This window comes from Suillus fuscotomentosus (assembly GCF_016647785.1).
Source record: "Suillus fuscotomentosus strain FC203 chromosome Unknown F5891scaffold_69, whole genome shotgun sequence".
Classification (NCBI taxonomy): domain Eukaryota; kingdom Fungi; phylum Basidiomycota; class Agaricomycetes; order Boletales; family Suillaceae; genus Suillus; species Suillus fuscotomentosus.
The window spans coordinates 125,883-149,919 of record NW_024539581.1 but is presented as its reverse complement, the minus strand read 5'-3'; the positions used below and the strand labels follow the sequence as shown (position 1 = coordinate 149,919).

Sequence of the window (24,037 nt, the reverse complement as noted above, 5' to 3'; positions counted from 1 at the left end):
CATACTTAGTGAATTAGCAGGCAAGCTCATGGAGCTAGCGATAGAAGCAGGTGGAGACCTCGACGACGAGAAACCTCCCGAGCAATTACAGCAGGATACAAATTGAGGACAGATAGTGTCATGCTCTTGCAAAAATATCAACATGTATATATATGCTGATCGATTGAATTGATGATATGATTACTGGAACATCAAAAGGAATCAGAGGTAGTATCTATCTACATCAGGCATTTGACTACAGAATGGCAAAGCTTTAGCTAACTTTATCTAATGTACAATATAAAAATTAATTATCACAATTACAGATGAAATGATAAAGGAATAGATAGGCAGACTACGCTGGTGAGATCTACCAAAGCTATGATACTGATAGACTTATGGTAGCAAAGTGTGATCTAGTAGCACATATTTGTGTTTTGGCAAAATGTGTCTGGCTTTAGATAGGTAGCCTCCAATGGCAGTTTCCCCCATTGCTGACAGTGTGCCGATGTGCGACACTGAGCTACCATGCCATAGCAAGGTGTTGTGTTTCTGAAAAATGTATCTGGCTTTAGATGGGTAGCCTCCGGTGGCAGTTTCCACCATCGCTGACAGTGTGCCGATGTGCGACACTGAGCTACCATGCCATAGCAAGGTGCTGTGTTTCTGAAAAATGTATCTGGCTTTAGATGGGTAGCCTCCGATGGCAGTTTCCACCATCGCTGACAGTGTGCCGATGTGCGACACTGAGCTACCATGCCATAGCAAGGTGTTGTGTTTCTGAAAAATGTATCTGGCTTTAGATGGGTAGCCTCCGGTGGCAGTTTCCACCATCGCTGACAGTGTGCCGATGTGCGACACTGAGCTACCATGCCATAGCAAGGTGTTGTGTTTCTGAAAAATGTATCTGGCTTTAGATGGGTAGCCTCCGGTGGCAGTTTCCACCATCGCTGACAGTGTGCCGATGTGCGACACTGAGCTACCATGCCATAGCAAGGTGTTGTGTTTCTGAAAAATGTATCTGGCTTTAGATGGGTAGCCTCTGATGGCACTTTCCACCATCACTGACAGTTTGCTTATGTGTGACACTGAACTATCTTGCCATAGCAAGGTGTCAACCATGTGTCAAATCTACATAGTCTTGTATGGATGGCTTATGATGCTGCAACTAATGACAGCATGTCAAGATGAGACACTGGGTTATCTTACTGTAGCAAGCTGCTGATATCTTGTCAAACATACATGCCCTTACAAGGATGGTGTCTGATGGCAGAATGTACCATCAACAACAGTTTTTCAGGGTGCGACACCAAATTATCTCACCATAGCAAGTTGTTGATACCTACAAACTCTAACAGAATAATTTATCATGCTGCATTAGACTTTATAGACAGAGCATTCATCAATAGCATTAGCGATCTATTGACTACGAGGCATACAGAACAATATCAAACATAATAAAACAACAAATTAATTAGTGTTAGCATTGGCCATTGCATGAAGGGCAGCGCGTTTTTCTCGAATTTTGGATAACGCGCTGTTTTTGCTAATGGTTCGTTGTGAAGAGGAAGAGTTCGGAAAAATTCGACTGTTGAGTGTTAATGTAGAGCTCGAAGACAAATAAATATATTGCGAACCATGTCCACCATGTCATCAGGTCAGCTACTTCTTCAATTTCATCCAGATCCTCTAACAGGTCGAGAATGCTGTGATAAAAATTTTCTGAGTCTGTGACCGTGTCCGTGCGAGAAAATACAGAGGAGGAGCTCAATGCAAAGCGAACCTGGAGGAACAATTAGCGGGGGGTACCATAACCAATTTTAACGCACCTGCGTAGCAATATAAGCCAGCGAACCTTTTGTCACGGATTTCATGCCATGGAGGTACGCATTACCAGAACGCGTAGCTTTGGGCTCCTTTTCCACGGAGCTTGGAGATGTAAATACGTGTTTGAAACCCTGTCAAGGGAAACGGCATTAAACAAGAACTTTACCGCTACAATGTAAAACTCACGCAGATGAGAATCTCGCTCTTTAATAAACCCTGCCATGGAAATTCGGGATCATAGACATATCCAGAATATAAAAACATAGGCCACTGGTCACCACGGACCGCCGTTTCACCACTTTTAAGGCTATTTTTGGTTCTGGGGACGGTTATGATAATGAGTTTGCTGAATGGCGGAAAGGCTTACTCTGAATTTGACCAATCAAGGCCTGTGGGGCAGAGCAATGCACCAGTCACTTCATGGTTGAATCCACGGTCGGACTTAATATTTCGGGAGAGGGGCGGGATGAGTGGCTGTCCTTTTGGCATAAGCCATTCGAGTACGGCAGATTTGAGGGTCTTAGTGTCATCGCCTCGCGCACCAGACGCTCCCTTGCCCATCTATAAGAAGGTGACTACGAATACCCTTTAAACACATAAGACTTACCAATTCTCCGATGTGGATGATATCTTCTTCCTCACCGGCCGTCAGACGCTCTAAGAGACCTGGATAGGAGTCTAAAAGCTCCAAGAATACCCTGTGCTCCCGTCGAACACTGGAGTTGAAAGTATAGTTAGACACAATCGACATTAAACCGTCATAATCCCACTTACTCGACAGGATAATCTTCTATGGAAGAGTCTTGTAACTCCTCGAGTCGGAGTATGCCTCCAGTCAGGAGAGAAGGATAATTGCATAATGCAAATACCGTCCGACCAAAGTGCCGACCATGGAGAACGAGGGGATTTGATGAGGCACTAACCAGGAAAAGTCACTAAGGATGCATTTCAGCACATGAAAAGCCACTTACGCCTTTTTACGGGGGCCCATACAAAGTGCTGAACCACTGCGCTTGCGTGAAGATTCGCCAGGAGAGGTATCATTCTCGTCATCGTTCATACTGGATTGGGGGGGAAAGGTAAGTCTGATACAAGCAGCAAATGAGAAGTTTTATACATCCAAGCGCGCCATCAGCATCTAAAAAAGCGAGCCTTTGCGCACTACACCATACATATTATGGATGGCGTATTATGTGTAGGCCATCAGGATCAGAACGAGGTAACGATGGCGTCCTAGACTCATAAATAATTTCGATGGCGCATTATGTCACCCGCCAGTGACTCTGGTTCGCGTGTCATATATATAAGGTATGAGTCGGCACTGTTGTAACAATCAACATCATATTATGCACAGCAACGCACCGGTGACACCTCAGACGTCAAGCTCACCCTCTCAACAGGGTTTGAGACAATGTGTTCTAGTTGGAAGTAACGTCACCTTTAGGTAAGTGGTTCAGTATGGTGCGCGGTACTGTTAAGGTCGTACTCTCGTAAGATCGGATCCGAAGGACTTCGGCCTCAGCTCGTACGCTGTGCCCCTTTCCCAAGTACTGTCCCTTATTTCAAAGTACTAACGATAACGCGTCCGAAGGTCCGGACGGGTCTCGTAGTATATCCGGAAGTCTTCCGGATATCGGAAACGCGTATAAGGCTAATCCGGACGTATCCGAACTAGAAACTAACAGAGTAAAGACTACCCGAAGGTAGAGCCGAGGATATAGACTATCGGAATCTATCCGAAGTCTCGGAGAGTGACAAGAGTAAGGAGAACTCAAGTCCGGAGGACAGAAAGAGGACAAACTAAGATGATATTCGAACTGAGGTACTACAGGACATATACACGAGTTTATATACTATGAGGATAACGGAAGTATCAGTAAGCAAGGGTCCGAGGCTATGTACGAAGCATGTGCAAAGGTTATCAAACGCGAGTCGGAAATGAGACATAGGTTAACGGATCAGTAATCATACCGGTAATAAGCATAACCGAAACACCGGGAAGAGGAAATACCGAATAGGCTGTGTTTAACGTTATATGAAACAGGAAATGAATTAGAAAGCTTATCGTAAATCGGATCGGAAGCGGATCTATACATCGGACCGGACCGGATCTCAGGGTCCGAAGTCCGGAAGAGAAGCGTGAATATATGGGATATGACAGTATCCCCCCCTTAGGGCCGATCCCTAGAGGCACAAGAACCATCGGTCCGGACCGGACGAGATTATCGCGAGATGATGGAGAAGCGTCTGAGTTCGGAATCGGACAGGTATACTCAAGGGCGGACGTCCCAGGATGATTCTTCCTTTCCCACTTTTTACTCTCTATAACGCTCTATCGAAAATGTCTGGCAACACCTCCGGATCTCAGAAGACTGCTAAGCAGAAACTGCTGGAGCTTCAACAGCAACTAGCGGACGCTGAAGCTGCGGCTCGGAAGGAGGAGGAGGAGATTCGGAAGCGTCAGGAGGCGGAGCGGAAGCGTGAAGAGGAACGGAAGATTCAGGAGGATCTTAAGAGGATTCGAGAGTCCGAAATTCGGGTGGAGGCAGAAAACAAACGGCGCAGGGAGATAGTAGAGGAAATGGTGAGTTTCGGATGGTTATGATGGCTTTGCCTGACGGATGAAAAGTCTCGTGCCATTTCCGCTGACAAGGACGGATCCTGCAAGCGTTGCAGCGACAGAGGCCGGACTTGCCTTTGGACGGATGCGGAGAGCAATGCTCTGGTGAGTTAATCCGTGTTTTTTTTTCGGATCCGGGTGTTTTGACGTCCGGATAGGTCAAGTCTTGCGATATCTGCCGGAAGGACAAGGCTACGTGCCCCGGACGACCCGGAACTGTCAAGGTGCCCAAGGGCAAGAAGAGGAAGCATGCTGCCGGATCTCCATCTCCGAAAGGTAAAGGTAAGAAACGTCAGAAGAGTCCGACTCCTGAAGATCCGGAGGAGATGGAGACGGAATACGATGATCAGGCTTGGGTGGCCGCAGCCAACAGTATAGTGGCGGAGCTGGCTAGGACTAACACCCTTTTGGAGAGAAGTATTCAGGCGGCGGAAGGCAGCAGGGCTGCAGCGGACCGGATGAGCTCCGGAATTGAGCTGTTCCTTCAGCAACAGAGGGAATTTCAAGCCATGTTGTTCGGACATATTCGGAAGGGATTTCGGACGTCTCCGGGTCCGGAGGAGGAAGATGAGGTGATGGAAAGGGCGTCCGGAAGTGATGCAGGCGGATCCGGAGAGGCGGATGGGTCTATGGAGATGTAGGAATTTCTGGTCCGTTTATGCTTCTTCTCTAAATGTACTTGTATTTCGTATGCACACTATGTACTTCAAAGTTGAATAGGACCGGGTTTGTTCGGATATGCAGCGTGGAAGTCCGAAACTAGTTCGGATGCGTTACCGAGCTCCGTAGCAAGTAACCATGAAGTCTCCTCGTCCGTTCCTTCATATCCGGACCATCGGACGAGGTATAGGAGTTGACATTGTCTTCTCCGACGGTCTAATTTTGAGTCCAAAACTTCGGATATCTCATATTCGGGTTCTCCGTCGACTTCGACCGGAGGCGGAGGCGATTGGATACGATTAGGAATGGTATTGAGTGTGGCTGGTTCTAATTGCGAGACATGGAAAACTGGGTGTACGGAGCGCATGGAATCCGGAAGTCGGATGGTGAAAGAATGCGTACCCGGACGAGCTATGATTTCGAACGGACCTAAGTTCTTTTCCGAGAGTTTCTTGGACGGACGGGTGGATCGGAAGTATTTTGCTTTGACGAAGACCGGATCTCCGATTTTCATATCCGGAGCAGGTTTCCGTTTGGCGTCTGCAGGTCCTTGATATCTTTCTTGTGCGTGGGCCATTTCTTCTCGGAGGAACTGATGGAGTTCGTCAAGGTCTACTGCATAGTCTCGTGCGCGGGCGGATGAGAGGTCACGTTCCGGATGAACGGATAGGTTCGGATGATATCCCTTATTGGCGAAGAAGGGTGATACTCCGGTAGTAGCACTCGGAGCGTTGTTATAAGCGAATTCTGCCAAGGGAAGTAGTTCCGACCAGTTATCCTGCTGATAGTTGCAGTATATCCGGAGGTATTGTTCAAGGGTTTGGTTCGCTCGTTCGGTTTGTCCGTCTCCTTCCGGATGATATCCGGACGTGAAGTGGAGGACCATATCTAATGCTTTTCCTAAGGACCGGAAGAAATGCGATACGAATTCTGTTCCTCGGTCCGAAGTGACATGGGATGGAACTCCGTGCTTGGAAAACACGTGGAGGACGAATAGACGAGCGAGATCCGGAGAGGTAATGGTGTCGTGGGTAGGGATGAATATAGCTTGTTTGGATAGACGGTCGATTACGACGAGGATGGCTGTAAAGCCGGATGAGTCCGGAAGGTGCTCGATGAAATCCATGGATATAGAATTCCAAGGCTTTTCCGGTATGGGTAACTGCTTGAGCAATCCGTAAGGTTTGTGTCTCGGAACCTTAGCTCGGCCGCAGGAAGTACAAGACTTGACGTAGTCTTTGACATAGGTACGGATTCCTGGCCAAGTGTACTCGCGTCGGATGATATCTAGCGTCCGGTTCTGTCCGAAGTGTCCGGACAACGGATGATCATGAGTATTCTGGAGGACGCGAAGACGGAGATTATTAGATTCCGGAACATATATACGGTTGTCGCAGCGGAGGAAACCACTATCGTCCACCGTCCATCTCGGATCCGAAGGTTCCGGAAGATGTTCGGATGCGATAGGGTCATTAGGAAGTGCGGTCAGGATGTCTTTCCGGAGCTGGTCGATATCAATCAGAACGGCTGCCCTAAGAACCGGAGTTACTAGAGTTGAGGCTCGGAGGGACGAAGCTAACTGTTCCGAAGTGAATACCGGACGGAAATTGTGAGGGTTAACTCGAGCGTAGTCCTTATCCCCCTCTTTGGGATAGACGTCCCAGCGTCTAGTAAGGGAATCCGGTTTAGCTCCGAGTTTTCCGGGACGGAAACGGATGACTAGGTTAAACTGATGGAGGAATTCCGACCAGCGGGCCTGACGGCGAGAGAGGAGTTTTGTGGTAGAGAAATACTCAAGGTTCTTATGGTCCGTGACAACGTCTATCGGCTCGGCAGAGCCTTCAAGGTAATGTCGCCACGTCCGAAAAGCTTCATGGATGGCTAGAAGTTCCTTATCGTGAGTGTCGTAGTTGAGTTCCGGAGCGGTAAGCGTCCGAGAATAAAATGCCACCGGACGAAGCTCTGAGTCCGGACATACTATGGAAAGTATTCCGGCTATAGCGTAGTCAGAGGCGTCGGTTTCTACGACTATCGGAACATTCGGAATCCAGTGCGTAAGCACCGGAGCGGACGTGAAAGCTTTCTTGAGTGTTTCAAAAGACTTCCGACAATCATCGGAAAAATCCCAAGTAACCCCCTTGCGGGTAAGACGGGTGAGCGGAACTACGATGTCCGAGTAATTGAAAATGAATCGACGATAGAAATTTGCGAATCCGAGGAAGGATTGAATATCCTTAACTTTCCGAGGTTCCGGCCAGTCAACGATGGACTGGATCTTCTCGGACGACATGGTCAAGCCGTCCGGAGATAGGATGTAACCAAGGTATTCAACGGATGTGGTATGGAACGCGCATTTTTCGGGTTTAGCATAGAGTCGATGTTTTCGGAGACGGAGAAGGACTTCTCGGACATGTTCCTTATGGGATGCAAGGTCTTGGGAATAGATGAGGATGTCGTCCAGATATACGATAACGCATACATCCAGCATATCAGCAAACACGCTATTGACAAAGCGTTGGAATGCAGCCGGAGCGTTAGTGAGACCTTCCGGCATTACCAACCATTCATATGAGCCATAACGCGTTCGGAACGCGGTCTTCCATTCGTCTCCGTCCGCTATCCGGACGAGATGATAAGCGGATCGGAGGTCGATTTTGGTATAGACTTTAGCGCGGCTCGGAGAGTCTAGGAGGTCGGTAATGAGAGGTAACGGATATCGGTCTTTCTTGGTAATCTGGTTAAGTCCACGGAAATCTACACAGAGGCGAAGGGAGCCATCCTTTTTCTTGACAAACAGGACAGGAGCTCCGTGAGAAGAGGATGAGGAACGGAGGAGTCCGGAGGAAATATTTTCATCAAGAAACTTCCGGAGGGCTGCAAGCTCAACTGCAGATAGAGAATAAATGGTTCCGAGGGGCGGACTAGTTCCTTCCTCTAACTCGATTTTGAGATCATAGGGACGATGAGGAGGAAGTTGGCTAGCTTTGCCCTTATCGAACACATCCGAGAATTCGTGATATTCCGGAGGAATTCCGGACAGGTCCGGAGGATCGGATGAAAGGGAAGCGGACCGGAGGTCTACACCGGTCGGACGAAGGTAGATGCTGAACTGTTCCGATCCTTCCAATTTGCAGGCCCGGCAAAAGGCAACCGCATTGATCAAGGAAATGTTGGGGATGGTTTTATCAGCGGAGGTTCCGGATGTAGTCGGAGGAGGTAAATCTTCCATCGGAGGATGCGGATCCGGAGACGGAAGCGACGTCGGAGGTGTCGAAGGCATTCCATGAGAAGTCGTTCGGAAATCGATGCTGCCCGAAACCCAGTCAATCAACGGATTGTGTAGGGTGAGCCAGCTATATCCAAGAACGATAAAACAAGAAGAATCCAACGGAGTAACGTAAAACGTATCGGAGGTAACTACACCGGACGGAAAACAGATAGGCAAATCTATAGCTTCGGAAATCATATTATTACAAGTACCATCAAACAAACGGAGAGAAAGCGGAGATATCGGATATGTAGGAATTTTATTTTTTCGGACGAAATCAGAGTCTATAAAACAGTGAGAGGAACCACAATCAATTAGTGAAGGAAAATCAGAAATATCAGGAAAAGTAGGAATAGAAACGTATGGACAAAGAGAGTTCGGATCGGAAAGAGAAACAGCATTGAGACGTAGCTCCGTTGCACGGGTAGAGTCAACGCAACCCTCATCCCATGCGGAGTCGGGAGGGTTGCGGACTATTTTTTTGCTTCATCCGAAGCCTCCGGTTTGTCTTCCGGAGTTACTACTGCAGCGCGGCCTTTGGCAGCGCGCGAAGTAGACTTGGTGCATTCCCGAGCCGAATGGCCGGGTCCACCGCAGAATAGACAGAGTTTGTTATCCATCCGTCTCTTACGTTCTTCGGACGTGAGCTTCCCGTCCTTTCCTAACTTGGAGGTAAGGTCCGGAGGTTTAGAAACGGAGGATGATGCGGAAGTAGCGGGTTTGTCGGATTTGTACCTCGAAGGTCCGGACGAGTTGGAATTCGTCCGATCGGACGTGGTTTGCTTAGGAGGAATGGAGGTGGTGGGTTTAGTTTCGCGGGCGACTTCTCCCTTCCGTTCCCAGTATCGAGCGTCGATAGTCTGGGCAAGGATCTTGTATTCGGAAAGGGTGGAAGGTTTACCCATGCGACTGATTTCGTCTTTGATACGAGCCGGAAGTCCGTTATAGAATTGGCGTCTTAGGGCACCGTCACCCCAGCCACGGACTTGTGAAGCAAGACGCTGAAATTCAACAACATATTTATTAATGCGTTGTCCGTCACGCATATGAAGTTGCTCCAATTGCATTTCCGCATCTCCGGACGGATCGTGCGGTCCGAAATTGGTTTGGAGTTCAAGCATGAACGCGGAGTAATCATCCATCCAATCCGGACGATCATCGTCCTCGTCGGCTAGGAGATCCGGTTCGAACCACTCGAGTGCCATACCCTTAAGGTAGGATTGGGCGAAGTTGACTTTTGCCCGTCCGGAACGGAAGGCTTTGGGTTTGCTTTGGAAGTGGAGCTCGCATTGGACGAAGAATGCACGAAGCTTCCGAGGCTCAGTGCCATCGAAAGTATCGGGCTCACGGATCTTGACTTTAGAATCTTCGGACGAGGTCGGACGACGATTGTTGCGTGCGAGATTGTCGATGGCTTGAGAAAGCCGAAGCATGACACGGTCTTGTGGGTTTAACCCGTCAAATTCATCATCGTTGTCATCCGGTTCATCATCCGGATCACCTCCGAAGTCATCCGGAGGGTTTCCACCAGGAGTATCTTCATCGTCCGGAGGTCCTTCGTCATCCGGATCACCTCCAGCAGGAGTGCGCGTAGGGGTTTCCGGATGCGGACGATTCATGAGTTGCGAAATACTTTGAGCAGGACCGCGTGATACACGGCGCTGAGAGAAACTGGTGAAGGCGTTAACTACGGATGTCGGATCGCGTCGGGTGGACGAAAGTCCGACAGCGTGCAAAGCGGCTTGGTTTACTTTAGTAGGAGCCATGATATGAGTAAGTGTACTTGGAAAGGTGTGAGTTCGAATATACTGTTAAGGTCGTACTCTCGTAAGATCGGATCCGAAGGACTTCGGCCTCAGCTCGTACGCTGTGCCCCTTTCCCAAGTACTGTCCCTTATTTCAAAGTACTAACGATAACGCGTCCGAAGGTCCGGACGGGTCTCGTAGTATATCCGGAAGTCTTCCGGATATCGGAAACGCGTATAAGGCTAATCCGGACGTATCCGAACTAGAAACTAACAGAGTAAAGACTACCCGAAGGTAGAGCCGAGGATATAGACTATCGGAATCTATCCGAAGTCTCGGAGAGTGACAAGAGTAAGGAGAACTCAAGTCCGGAGGACAGAAAGAGGACAAACTAAGATGATATTCGAACTGAGGTACTACAGGACATATACACGAGTTTATATACTATGAGGATAACGGAAGTATCAGTAAGCAAGGGTCCGAGGCTATGTACGAAGCATGTGCAAAGGTTATCAAACGCGAGTCGGAAATGAGACATAGGTTAACGGATCAGTAATCATACCGGTAATAAGCATAACCGAAACACCGGGAAGAGGAAATACCGAATAGGCTGTGTTTAACGTTATATGAAACAGGAAATGAATTAGAAAGCTTATCGTAAATCGGATCGGAAGCGGATCTATACATCGGACCGGACCGGATCTCAGGGTCCGAAGTCCGGAAGAGAAGCGTGAATATATGGGATATGACAGGTACAAAACTCATGGAAGGTTCACCTAAAGCTTCCAAATTTCCCCGGTGCACATACCGAGTAGCTCTGATGTTGGCACTGACTTCAAGTGAGTAATGCAGTTACAGAAAAAATTGCAACAAGACCCACCGCGTGCAGGGAATCCCATCAAAATAACGGATTTATTCATAGAGGAACGCAGACTATGAGTGAGGTTTTGAAATTTAGATCTGCGCAGCGTCTAACGAAAGGCTCACTTAGGCAATAGCGAACAATTTATACATGAAGGATCCGAGTTACATCGAGTCAAGGAACAGCTAACAAAGGCAGAAAAGAGTATCGCAGACCTCTCGGATAAGGTGATCATGTACAGGTATAGATGGCTGGAAGAGTATTATCGTGCCGACAACCTTGAACGCCATATGCCCAGTGACATCCTGGTACCTGACCTCGCTCAGATACCCCAAGGTGCTTCTTCTCCTGGGTTCTCTCCGGAGTTCTTGGCCTGGGAAAGCATGTGAGAAGTTCGGCACGGGGAGGGCATACCAGGAAGACTCGGAAAGAGTGCCAGGCACCTGTGCGAGAATGTATTGTACGCTGGAAAAATAGATTCATGACTGCTCGAGTAAGTATAATATGTACTCTATCTTATCATGTTTGTGCCTTTTCCACAAGACATATCTGATCGAAACGTAGAGTGATATTAGTCGTAAGTGAGATGGCAACCTCAACAGTGTTCTTCTTCACATTACACTTCATGACAGAAAAGATACGACCACAAGAATCACCTTCTAAAACAAAGACGAGTTGGTTTTTTTTACGTGGAGGAGCTGGAGATAGATCCCTGGCGGGGATATGATAATGTTGAAGCGCGGCACCTGCATTACTGGATGTGCAGAATACAGCGACGCAATCCTCGGGTGCAGGTCCATTCGCACCGCAAAAGGGGTCGGGACAAGCCATTGACACAAACCGTTTGTGTAACCTGCCTCCCATGAAGCCCGCTGAGACTTTCAACACGGCGTGATGCAGGAGAAACGTCGAAGAATACTCCTTGCCCATTAACCAAGGTAGAGGGCCTGTCATACAATCAGCAAAACATCTGATTCCTCCAAAGAAAACCCACCATTTTCTCGGAGTTTCTCCGCTCTAGCATCAATATTATCCTGGGTGTCCTGGGGATTGACAATCCAGGGGTCAAATGTCGATGAGCTGAGTGTGATGTTCGATGATTCGTGACATGCAGTACCCTCCTGGTTGTCGGTCCAGGAAGTCCAAGACGGCAAGCTACTATCTGCGCTGGTCGAAGAACTGGCTGGAAGTTGGATAGGTGGGGGGGCAATGCTTCGATGTTGCTTTATTATCGTATAGGATCTTCTCCGGATGTTACAGAAAGAAACCAGGTCCGGTCCCTCCAGCATCGCACCATTCAATCTCATTCCATAGCTAACAGTCATTAACAACTTAATCACCGTGAAAGTATACGCGCGGCGCTCTCACCTAGTCACAACGTCCTGGCGACTGAGTGTAATACGCGGCTGCCCATGTACAGCAACTCTGCAAGTCTCTGAACCGACGCCGTATAGCGTAGCTCGGTATCCCTTCCGTTCGCCCCCAACAATGAAAACTTCTTGGCCAATGACCTTATTAAAGGAATCCAAGCTCACGTTGCATACCTTGATCACGAATCCGATTGGGACGTCAATCTTTAGCAGTGTCAGACATGCTTGAGCCGAATTAATCGATGCTCACGAGGGAGTAATCACTATCAGATAGAAGGGTCAAGCGAGCGTTTGGAAAGTCAACGCTTCGCACGACCCCTTTCCTCTGATACTCCGACCCACGGACGACACTCACGACATCTCCGGGCCTCACATCATAGCCCCTTTCCTGTGTGTACTTGAGGGTATCGGGGAGCTTGGTCCGCCGAACAACTGTCGCAGGAACTTGAATTCTTGACGGTACGACACTAGATTTCACATCATCCCCAGCCAAGGTGAAGTTCATATCCCGGAACCACAGCATGGTGCCCCCCATAGAAAACCACTCCACGACGCCGCATTTCCTCCAGTGCTCGCCTGCAAGCACTTCTATGTGATCCCCGACTTCTATGGAATCGGACTCAGGGCAAGGCTCGAAGTGTTGCCGTGTGGGTAGCGACGCTTGAAATGTGTGATGCAATGGGCAACGATCTAAGTAGTACCTCGAAACGAGTACCTATATAATGAATGTTAGCTAGTTATTTTGATTCGCAGATGAAGTTAACCTCTTCTTTGGAGACTGCTTGACAGACGTGGAACTCATCATCACATATCTGAATAATGTGCCCCTCTAGACCCAAGTATGGACCTGCAACAACTCGAACTTCGTCACCGACACGAAAGACACGCTCTATATCTTCAAGCCGAACGTCAATTTCTCTTCGATGTCCATCGAGGGTTATTTCCAAGCGCGCGGAGCCAATAGCGTGATCCGTCGAGACGACTGTACTGGCCTCTGAGCAAATTCCTCCTGCAATGATCTTGACAGGGTCGCCTGCGCGCAAGAATTGCATCGAAAACGCTAACAGCGTTTTCTTGACGAAGGGTGTGTCCCACCCAGACTGCATATGCAGTCGGATGTCATCAGCATGAGGAGATGCAACGATTTCTAGGCGATCACGGTGAAATTGTTTCGCTAAGAGTCCCATATAGTATAGTTCGCCTTTATAAGAGCATCCCGCGACTTTTCCATCGCGGATAATGTCGCGAACGGCTTGATCATTATTAGGGAGGCGGGATCGGTCTAGTAGGGCCACAGAATGACCAGGCATGGGATAGGGAAAGTCCCGGAGAGCGATCAAGACGGTAACAAAACCATTGGATTGATCAGAATCAAAGACGTATCCCATGTCGCCCTTATACTTTCCATATTTGATCCTCACCCACCCTGGGTCGGGAAGTTTGGACCTTAAATGTTCGACTGCCTGACGCTCCTCGTCTGAAATCCGAATGTATTGTTTAACGGCAAAACTATGTGAGGCTGGAAGCGACGTTGAGATAGCTTTAGGGCTATCTGCAACAACATACAACTGGCCTGCTGCCCAAGCCGACACCGTAACGGGAAATCCTTGACTCCTAAGGTGTTCAGCGATGTAATCTGCGCCATTTCCTGGCATACAATAAGTAAGGTCGCACATCATTAAGAATGAACATACTCTGAACATGGAGGAGGTACATTCTGCCTTCGATTGCACGGGAGAATGAAGCGGCCTTGCAAGAGTGAGTCTCTAATGAGAAGGATCGCCTCTCTCCGATCCTATCGAAAATGTTATCGAATGCTGAAGCCAACCTATCCTTAGCTGATGGTCCAGAAAAGTGTGCAACCTTCGGCAATCGCACAGAAGGGGCATCTTCGACCTCGACCTCATCTTCGACATCTACCTCTTCTCTTTCACTTTCATCTGCTTCGGTAATGATGTACGGATTCCGCTGTATTTGTTTAGTATAAAATTCGTCAGAATAATAACTCACTTACTTTGAGACGTTTACGCGGTTGTTGAACACGAGTGCTTGAGTCCGTCCTCGACTATATTTGTTATTTAGTAACAGTCGTCAGAGATGATGACACACTTACTTGGGGACGTTTACGCGGTTGTTGAATGGGAGTGCTTGAGAGGCGGCTGTTTACCCTTGATGAAGACGACGGTAGGGGTATGTGCTTGGCCTTTAATGCATAAAGGTTTGCTAAGGCGATGCTGTCATTGCCATCACCAGAGAATAACGCGTCTCTAGCATCCTTCCAGTCGTCCGCGATGTATCGACCGCCGAGGTACGCAGAAAATGCATTTTCCATCTGAGGGTACGTCATGTCGGTAGTGAGGAACTGTTCAAGAATTCGCCATGCGCCTTCATCTGCCAACGGCGATGGCGCTGCCCGACAATTTCCTATCAGACACACAGGCTCATGAGTGACAATATATTCGACATCTGATCAAAACTCACGATCATTAGTCGACATGCGACTCGGGGCATGGTCATCATCGCTACAGGCTGCGCTTTTGGACATTCCGTCTAGTCGACACCTTTAATTTCTGCAGAACATAACGAACCTATAAACTTACATGTTATGTCCCTAGCACCTCGATTATCTGTGTTCTCCATTATCCTATCTATGAATAGGAAGTCGAGATAGTAGCGGACAAGAAGCGCGGAATTGCATATCCTCTGTACTTGTATTGAACGACTAATTTAGCTTACTAAACAAATGCTGAGATCGCGACTCGAAACGTTGCTACTAAATATTATGTTTTGACAATGTTTCGAAGTATATAAAGTGTGAAAATACGCGTAATCCCCGTGACATTAAATTATAGTAGTATGCTATGAACATGGTATATATGGTACTCTAGAGGTCGGAAAGAAGTTAATCTGGAGGTCGGGAAGAGTTGATATACAGAATGACTATGATTTAAACCCAGTCGGCAATTCCCGATATATTCCAGAAGTGTTCCCGACGACAAGTCTACTATGATTTGCAAACGTCATCATGGTGTATCTCCTATAACTCCTGTATCTCCTCCAAATTTCAGTCCAGCTCATCTTAGTCCACAACCTCCCACCTTTCAATTCAATTTTGAACCGACAGACGACTCATCTCTCTTACTAGCACAGCGTCAGTCCGAGCACCGGATTCCACTCTACTTCATCAAGCGAATTGGCAGTAGAAAAGAGCGTACCGCGTAAACGAAGTCTCACAAACACCGCTCCTCCGCCACCCACTAATCACAGTCATGGACACTCTCATTCTTATGGAGGGCACGTACTCCCGCATCCAATCATAACAACAACAGCTTCGTCACCCCCTCCAATAAGCGAACCTTCCTCACAAGGTCCGCTCACACCGGCTAGTCATGGACTGAACTCGGAACAAGGTCAGTCCTATTCATCGCTCTCACTCTCTGTCTCATTCCATCTTTCTAGTTTCGTCGTTTCAAACGTAGGCGAATTCAGCAGGAGCATCCTTGGCTCTCATTTCAAACACAACAACGTCAGTCTTCTTTTCACCACTATTTAAACAACTCACATCTCCACAGTTCTCAAGCTTTGTGCGCCAACTCAACATGTATGGCTTTCACAAAATCAACGGAGTCCGTACCTATCTCCACTCATTTCATCATCTAACATTTCATAAAACAGACACCACGCGCCCAACGCACATCTACAACATCTCAAACTTGGGAATTCAGCCATCCCAAATTCCTCCGTGCACGCCCAGACCTCTTGGACGCCATCAAACGCAAGGCTCTTGAGCCTGATCCTCGCGAACGTGGCCGGTAAGCTCCGCTCAATCTCCACCACACAACTAAAGTTAATCTAACCCCTAGCGTTGAACTCCCCGGCGAAGTTGCTCGTCTTCTAAATGACATGCGAGATGAGAACAAGGCCCTCTGGCGCGAGATCTCACGTCTAGGCGGACGCGTCCCTTCTCATATAGCCAACACCCTCTCCCAATCTGCTAGTACCTCCCCCCCCCCCCCCCCCCGAAATTACATATCGGGGGAGATGATGATGATGATGAAGATGGCAGTGAGGAGGGGTTTTCGTTCAATGTCATGGCGCCTGGTTTCAGTATGGGGATGGGTGGAGGAGGCGAAGCTTGGATGAATTGGGCAGGTGCCGAGATGCGCCGTGAACGACGGAAAGTGGAGAAATTGACCAGGATCGTAAGGACCCTATGCGATACGATCAGATCTGGTGCGTTTCTCCCTTTAAATATCAACTCGTCACTAACCCTACACGCAGTATCACCAACGCTAATCCAAGAACTCAACGCCCTGAATGCCCCAAGCCCCTCCCCCTCTCCAGTCCCTCCAAGCCCGATTCCAAGCGATCACAGCCCCAACATCTACATCACCTCAGCCCCCTCTCCATCCCCCTCACATGCACACTCCCCCTCCCATTCGCACTCGTCTCAGGGTCATGGCCACAGCCATCATCCATCAGTCCCAATGCTCAGCATTCCCCAGTACGCCCTGCACACATCAACCCCCTCTCCCACCTCCAGCGAGTTCTCTGCCTTTGGTCGACACGGACACGGGTGCCAGCCTAGTATCACCCTGATGCCCACTCCTGATGTAGATGCACACGGCATGCGAGAGGGAGGAGGAAGGGAGAAGAGGCAGAGAAGGACGGGGAGTGTCATTAGTGTGGGCAGTGTTGGGTCTTCGATGGGTGGTGGATCTCCGATGGTTTCTCCTATGGTGGGAGGGTCTGTCTCTGGACTTGGCGGTGCTTCGATGGGGGGAGAAGATGATGTTGAGGGGGATATGAGTTTGAGTTTGGATTGGATATGGACGTTGGTGGGAGTGGTGGTGAGAAGCAGCAGCAGCAACATCAAAGGGCGAGGAGCGATTCGGCGCCTACGTGGGTTACTGGTCAGAACACTGGTACGAGTGCTGGTGGGGGTGTTGGCGTTGGTGGACTTGCTGCGAATTGGGGGCGGCCGAGGAGCGGGAGCGGGTATGGGAGGTGATCGACGACGGGAATTCATGCCTGGTGTTTGAAAGTGCCGCGCTTTTTTCCTTCTTTGATCTGTTTTTTACTGTTACTTGTCTCCGTCTTCACGCTTGCGTGTTTTTCCTTCTTTTTTTTCCTGTGTTTTTTGTTTTGTTCCATCCTTGCTATTCTTCCTTCCTTTAAAAATGGTATTCCTTCAGAACTTATTATCGATATCGCCTGTCGTATCACCTATCTTCTATCTGTATATTTCTATCAGTATCACATCCTCCCCCTCCCCCTCCCTTCTACCCGGCATACATTCTTTGCCACACTTCCTTTGCCACGCTACTGCTACGCCAGGGGACCTGTACCCCATCCACGCCACGCCACGATGTACGCTCAATCCGTACTAGACCAATCCTATATACGACCACCCAATCCCAGTACATATTGTATGCGCTTACCCCAACTGCTTTCACTGCGTGTTATCAAAAATTTCCGACGGTAGATACCTGGCTGGAATGTGACCCCAGGGTCAAGTTTTAGCCATTTCTGGACCTATGGTATAAACCGGCTTCGAGACGGTTGATTTTCCGGATTTCAACCACCTCGAAGACACCGTTTGGCCATCAAGTTCCAGCCAGCTGCTACTATGGGTCCAGAACGATACTGCATATACATTGAATAAACCACAATAATCATATTATATTCAATATATATATATCCAGCTGCAGACATTCAATTATTTAAATCTGAGAAATTGCGAAATTTATTAGATATTCCAGCGAATACATGCTGCTAGCTAGCTACAGCTATATATACTGCAGAACGTGAGGGCGCTCGACAACATTAAGTGAAGCGGCGAGATGAATTACGTCGGGAGTAGCTGTCCAAATTAATTCAGCTTGTACTCGGATTCTATGACGACGGGTACCTACAGTAGATGTGCAAGAGACGGGTTTTCCTACTCAGCTCAATGTCAGCGTGTGATATCATAGTGACTGCAAATGTCACCTTGAGTCTTGAGAGGGGGTTCATCCCAACGGAAGGCACGTTTCACGGCCATGGGCTAGCAATATGTCATAAGTGCATGCACAACTAGTGGGATCGAATACATACTTAGAATTGAGTCAATGCATAATACTTCTTGGTTCCGTCGTGCTCAAATTAGCTCCTGTAGTACCCCATTATAGCTCTGGCCACTGGTCAGTTCTCCGGAGAAGCCAATGAACAATATTACCTTTGACCCGGCAGGCAGACATGTTGAAAAGGAAAGTACACAACATTCCGCCTTGTCATTGAGAGACGGAGAATTATCGACCTGCTTGATCTTGAGTTCATTGGAGTGTTATTCAACTTGAGATAGGCTACACCGTGACATGCTAGCTAAGTGGTGGATGCTTGATTTAGAGTTAGGAGTGTGTGGTCGCTGCTCGACATCGTCAAGATCGTTGTTAAAGGGTTCAAGGCAAGATGAATTGAAGCTCCGCTGCGCACCTTGGTCTGAATACTTACTGGCACAACGACTGCATACCTCCAAGAAAAGGTGAGGTAATGTCAAACGTTTCGTACTGATATATTGTAGATGTACAACACGCAAAACACACCTCAGGTAGAAGTCACTGTAAGGTAGTTAAGACGTAGGTGAGGGTACCTCTAAGTTCGAGCTATCGTCGACGCCGGTGGTAATTTAAAGAGTCAGATTTCCGATACCATAGAAGTCGGCTGATATTTGATGGCTTCGACGTGGCTGAAACCTTAGGTACCCCCAGATTCTCAGCCATCTCTAAGCCATCGGAATTTTTGGACAACACGCAGTGTTTAGACACGAGTACTTACATACATCAAACGCTCCTTTTTTAGACGGGCTGTTGTCCCGCCACGTTCCTTTCTTTCTAGAAATTCAATTACCCTCTTCTATCTATATTGTAGAAATTAACGCGTTAACGCCCAAACTTCTTCTCCTTGTTCCGTGTTGGTGAGCTACCGCCGCAGACTTGTAGAACGCTCTTTTCTAAAGGATTTCCACTTATTCCCAGCTAGTCGTTGACAGGCACATTGTGAAGTTTGGAAGGAAGATCACGGTGCGTCATTTTTGCGTATGGTAAATTAGGTGAAGCGAACTAGATGTTCTTGTTCTGACAGACTAACCTTTATGATGAATGGAGACCCTTCTACATCGACTACAATTTGTTGAAACGTGAACTCAAGGTAAATCCTTCTCCAAACTGCTCGAGCCACACTCATCCACTCTATCTGGGTAGTCTCGCACCACCTCTCACAGCTGGGACGACAAAGATGAACGTGATTTCACCGCCATGCTGAAACAGGAGCTCGATAAAGTTTTATGATTTGCAGAAACAAAAGGTAAATAATCAAAGTTCAGTTCATTCCTCTGCTTCAGCTGACGCTGTCCAGACCGCCGAGTTATCTCGCCGTATACGGGATGCTGAAAAGGACGTTCAAAAACTCGTCGCTCAAGAATCTTCTCCATCTTCATCCGAGGCGCTCCACGCCCATTCCTCTGACCCAGGATCGCATCGAGCACGCCCTTCGGACTATGGACCCGACAAGGGCTCCGATGATGATGATGATTGTCGATAACCAATCTGATACCTCACTCGAAGACCTCTTTCACAGCCTTCAAGAAGAAGCCGCTATCCTCGTAGCAGATGTTCACGATTTGGCATTGTACACTAAGTTAGATATCACTGGTTTTCTTAAAATTTCAAAGGTACGTCCATTCATGCCTCTCGCCTTATACCAATTCACCAGTCATCGCCATAGAAACACGATGTGCGTTTTCTGAATTTCCTGATGTGTCATCCTTGATCTAAAATCACAAATTTTCTGCTGAAACCTACGTTTATTCAACACTATCTTGAGCCCTTCTATAAATACAATTGGGACATCTTGATCGTCAAGTTATCCAAGCTCTATGACCTGGTCCGCACTCGAGGATATCCTGTACAGGGCGATTCAAGCGCAGGCAGGAACCAAAGCGCCTTTGTACGTCAGACGACAAAGTATTGGGTAATAAATATTTTTCTTATCACGTTTATGTTTACTAACTAGTCAATTTTAGGTGCATCCAGATAACCTGGTTCCACTAAAACTGGCTATTTTACGACATCTACCCGTTCTCGGTTAGTGGGAGTGCATTTTGGTACTTGTTTCGATTTATCTCTCTTTATAGTCTTCAATGCCGAAAAGGAATTCGAACAGAAGGATGCTGGTACGTTTTTGATTCCGAATCATCACAGGATGTATTGTCGACGCTTTTTGCAGCCATTACTTTGACATACTTCGACAATGAAGATCTTGAACTTCACCTCGGTCGACTGGAGAAGACAGAGGGTGCTGAAGCTATCCGTCTCCGGTGGTACGGTGATACAGACGTGAAAACGGCCAGTGTGCTTGACTTTATTTGTGGAGCTCACTGAACATCATCCCTCAGATTTTCGTGGAGCGTCAGACCCACAGGGAAGACTGGACAGGTGAAAAGTCCGTCAAGGCGCGTTTTCTGATCAAAGAAAATCTCGTGAACGCTTTTCTGCGTGGAGAATATACCATGGATGCGGAGCTCCAGGCTCTAGTTGAAAAAGGCAAGAAGACACGAGCCGAAGTCGATTCCATGATTCAGCTTGCAAGCGAAGTTCAGTATTGTGTTCTTACGAAGCAGCTCCAAGGCACTTGTTCATGTTCTAGGAGGCACAGACCTTCGAGGTAACGATACCACGGAAGAACATCGGATAAGGGCGCTGGAAGCTGCCACAGCGCGTCTTAGGAACGAAGAACTAGAGCGGAGCTGCGGGACTTCTGGACCGCAGAAGCAATCTGGTTGATAGTTGAGTTAATGGTAACTACATATATTTCAGGCTAGGGATGGTGGTTTGAATCTAATGATAATTTACTTCTGGGCTAGTATACGGGGTCAGACAATGACAGTCGTGCATTGGCGCCCAATGAATTAAGCATTCCTTATAGCAAACATCACTCGCATAACGTATAGACGTTGCTGACTGGGTTTGCATGTATGAATATGCGCTCCTTCAGAAGCTTGGTTGAACGCCTGGCGATGCAATGATGTCGTTGCTGGTATACTGTGGCAAGTGCGGCCAAGACACCGGTGTGTCTGGATTCCCCACTAGAATCAAATTCTGATTGTCGACAATATGTTCCGTAGAAGTTGCACTAGCAGCCGGTTTCTGGGTAGCCCAGTCTGTGAACGGGAGAGACAGTTGAACGAGCAGCAAGACAACATCATGCATATGCCATACGTGCATGGGCACTTCCGTGGTCTTCAAGCCTTCAAGCTTCAGGACTCAGTGATTCATATGAATCATACTATCATAGTGCAGAGTCATGATTCCCGTACCTAGTAGTAGTAGAAGAGTTTTTGCGAAAAGTTTCACGGTTGTCGCCGGTCCGGGTCAGCCGCAACCTCATTGGGGTCGTGCTCCCTTGTTTCCTTGTCTTTACCATTACAGGCTTCCAGCTTCTAGTTCGTCGCTTGTGCTGCATCTCGACCACCTTCTGCATCGCTTCTTATTTTAGATCGAGAGCTTGCAGGTGACCGGTGATGGGGCAACTGTTGTGTCTGTACCCCTCGTATGTTTTTTTTCCGCATGTCACAGTGTATGCTAATCTTCGTTCAAGAGCAATTTGTTCACCAAATCAAGCTACTGCTCTTACATGTATTTTCCCGTTATCAACCTCGTTATTTATCAAGCTGAAACCAAAATATAACTCAACGACTCAGTTACTTTCTACTCACAATCGCGACCTCCATGGGAGCACGCCGTGATCGACACAGTCCGCACAAGCCAACATGTAAAGTTTGAATTTGAATTGTCAACCCTGTTAATACCTTCACATACCGTCTTTTCATTTCATGCCTCTATAATGCTGTCCAAAGGTGTAGTCCATACATCACTCCGATCTTTCTGCTAACGTACATTTATACTTTTTGAATGTCAATACCGTTGCTGCGGAGACTATCTTGATTTCCACAGAAGCCGTTCTTCGGATTCTTCTCCAGTCTCATTAGCGACCTGCACTCCATCGCAGAACATCTAGGCTCAGCTTATTTCTCTCTGCTGATCGCCATCAGGTAAACCATTCTCCAGTTGTTATTTTTATCATCGCTCACAGTATCGCAGTGACACTTTCAGTTCTCTGCAACCCACTTACTTTCCTGGGTTCGCATTCTCTTGGCTCTGTCTTGTTTCACATCGACTCTTCATGCCAAAACTGCTGCTATCCGAAAACCGGGAGGTGAGATTATAATTCAATATTAGAGGACCTTTTTTGACTCGATTCCGTTAGGGCTGGTCTGCGTTCCACAAGCTCCTTCTTTCCCTCTTTAAGTTTTTGGCTCCGTTCTTGAAAGAGGCTGATCTCCAACTCGCATCTCATGATCTGTATCGCGGCTCCCTCCGACTCCTCCTCGTCCTTCTTCATGATTTCCCAGAATTCCTCAGCGAATACTACTTCGGTCTCTGCGATGCCGTCCCTCCGCATTGCATCCAGCTTCGCAATATCATCCTCAGCGCGTTCCCTATGTCTATCATCCTTCCTGACCCCCATCTACGCAACATCAAATTTGACTCGATTCCCGAAATGGGACCGATACCACCCATTCTATCAGACTTTGCTTCAGGTCTCAAAAGCGCTGACCTCCGCAACAACCTTGATCAATACCTCCTTAATCGTGGAACCCCTTCATTCCTTACAACACTCAAAGATCGCTCGAGGCTGCCCGGCGTGCCAGAGAGTTCAACCGAATCGTACAACCTGTCATTGATAAACTCCCTTGTCATGTACATTGGAGTATCGTCAGTTGCTCAGGCCAAGGCGAGGAGTGGCTCATCTGTATTTGTCGCGAGCGACCCTGGCGTTGTTGCTTTATAGTATCTTGCTGCTAATTTAGATGTTGAAGGCGAGTCCAACGAATCTACTAGTTCATATGACATAGATTGACGCGTTATTTAGGACAACACCACCTCTTGAGCTCTATGGTTCTCCACCTACGATATCCCGACGCCCATACCCACTGGTTCAGCTCTTTGCTTCTCCACCTCTTTGTGGAAGTGAAGGACGATCGCTTCTGTGAAGTAATGACTCGCATCCTTCTGGAGCACTTCATTGTTTTCTCCTGTATTCGGTAGAACATGTCATAGATCACGACCGAGATTTTTCATGGTCGACCGAAAGCGTACCGGCGATGAGCTACGTGAGGAGTTTAGCGTGTTAGGGCTCTACAGGGAATGTGAGTACTCTTCTATTTGGTAATAACATGCTTACGTCAACATAGGTGTATACTGTTGTCATCGACAAAATTGTAACACAATTCAGTCCCTCAAGACCTTCATCGCTCGTTTTTAATTGTTTACAATATGCCACCTCGACGTGGCACTCCTGCTCTCAACTCTCTCAGCTCCCAGGATGCCGCAGTGCATCCTTCTTCTACCCCGACCTCTCCTGCTCACTTTCAATTCCCTCAAGCACGTTTCAATTCTCCATCCGGCTTTGCTCACCTGCTCTCCAAGCCTTCAAGATGGTTCCGAAAGCCATCTGATCCACGCTTGGCGTCAAGTGCAGGTGAACCTCGATGTAGCACCAGTTCAGTGGCCATACGCAAGCCAAAGATATCTCGCCCCACAGACCCACGACCTATTTTTCAAGATTTTCAACCGGAGTCTCATGTTACCGACGCGAGCAAGTGA

At 47.9% G+C, this 24,037-nt stretch overlaps 5 protein-coding genes across 5 annotated transcripts; 3 read left to right on the top strand and 2 right to left on the bottom strand.

Moving 5' to 3' along the window:
• Positions 1-1,449: 1,449 nt before the first annotated feature.
• Positions 1,450-2,866, bottom strand: F5891DRAFT_984417 (uncharacterized protein; the record flags this gene model as incomplete). The annotated part of the gene is made up of 8 exons (XM_041377431.1): positions 1,450-1,567; positions 1,617-1,762; positions 1,809-1,937; positions 1,993-2,125; positions 2,174-2,367; positions 2,414-2,522; positions 2,581-2,724; positions 2,778-2,866. The coding sequence occupies 8 exons, from the start codon at positions 2,864-2,866 to the stop codon at positions 1,450-1,452; spliced, it is 1,062 nt and encodes a 353-aa protein (XP_041220786.1).
• An 8,418-nt stretch (positions 2,867-11,284) lies between these two features.
• F5891DRAFT_984416 (uncharacterized protein) lies at positions 11,285-14,972 on the bottom strand (the record flags this gene model as incomplete). The annotated part of the gene is made up of 13 exons (XM_041377430.1): positions 11,285-11,335; positions 11,377-11,405; positions 11,619-11,909; positions 11,957-12,276; positions 12,331-12,473; positions 12,507-12,536; positions 12,688-13,047; positions 13,097-13,980; positions 14,027-14,300; positions 14,347-14,397; positions 14,446-14,756; positions 14,814-14,882; positions 14,933-14,972. The coding sequence occupies 13 exons, from the start codon at positions 14,970-14,972 to the stop codon at positions 11,285-11,287; spliced, it is 2,853 nt and encodes a 950-aa protein (XP_041220785.1).
• A 747-nt stretch (positions 14,973-15,719) lies between these two features.
• On the top strand, positions 15,720-16,148 carry F5891DRAFT_960477 (HSF-type DNA-binding-domain-containing protein; the record flags this gene model as incomplete). Its single annotated transcript, XM_041375735.1, has 4 exons — positions 15,720-15,742; positions 15,792-15,858; positions 15,905-15,958; positions 16,008-16,148. Coding segments are annotated over 4 exons (285 nt in total), but the record flags the coding sequence as incomplete, so codon positions are not given.
• A 1,906-nt stretch (positions 16,149-18,054) lies between these two features.
• Positions 18,055-18,788, top strand: F5891DRAFT_1059585 (uncharacterized protein). Its single transcript, XM_041362838.1, has 5 exons — positions 18,055-18,195; positions 18,248-18,378; positions 18,429-18,504; positions 18,550-18,630; positions 18,681-18,788. The coding sequence occupies exons 2-4, from the start codon at positions 18,253-18,255 to the stop codon at positions 18,609-18,611; spliced, it is 264 nt and encodes an 87-aa protein (XP_041220783.1). The 5' UTR covers positions 18,055-18,195; positions 18,248-18,252; the 3' UTR covers positions 18,612-18,630; positions 18,681-18,788.
• Positions 18,789-23,707: 4,919 nt separating this feature from the next.
• On the top strand, positions 23,708-24,037 carry F5891DRAFT_960545 (uncharacterized protein; the record flags this gene model as incomplete). Its single annotated transcript, XM_041375742.1, has 1 exon — positions 23,708-24,037. The coding sequence occupies one exon, from the start codon at positions 23,708-23,710 to the stop codon at positions 24,035-24,037; it is 330 nt and encodes a 109-aa protein (XP_041220782.1).

What these genes read in the sequence shown, in the direction of transcription:
- F5891DRAFT_1059585 (XM_041362838.1), top strand. Translation starts at nt 18,253, where the DNA reads ATGTGCAAGAGACGGGTTTTCCTACTCAGCTCAATGTCAGCGTGTGAT. An exon ending in GCACGTTTCACGGCCATGGG is followed by an intron (nt 18,379 to 18,428) that starts CTAGCAATATGT and finishes TCGAATACATAC; the next exon opens with TTAGAATTGAGTCAATGCAT. An exon ending in TGTAGTACCCCATTATAGCT is followed by an intron (nt 18,505 to 18,549) that starts CTGGCCACTGGT and finishes GAACAATATTAC; the next exon opens with CTTTGACCCGGCAGGCAGAC.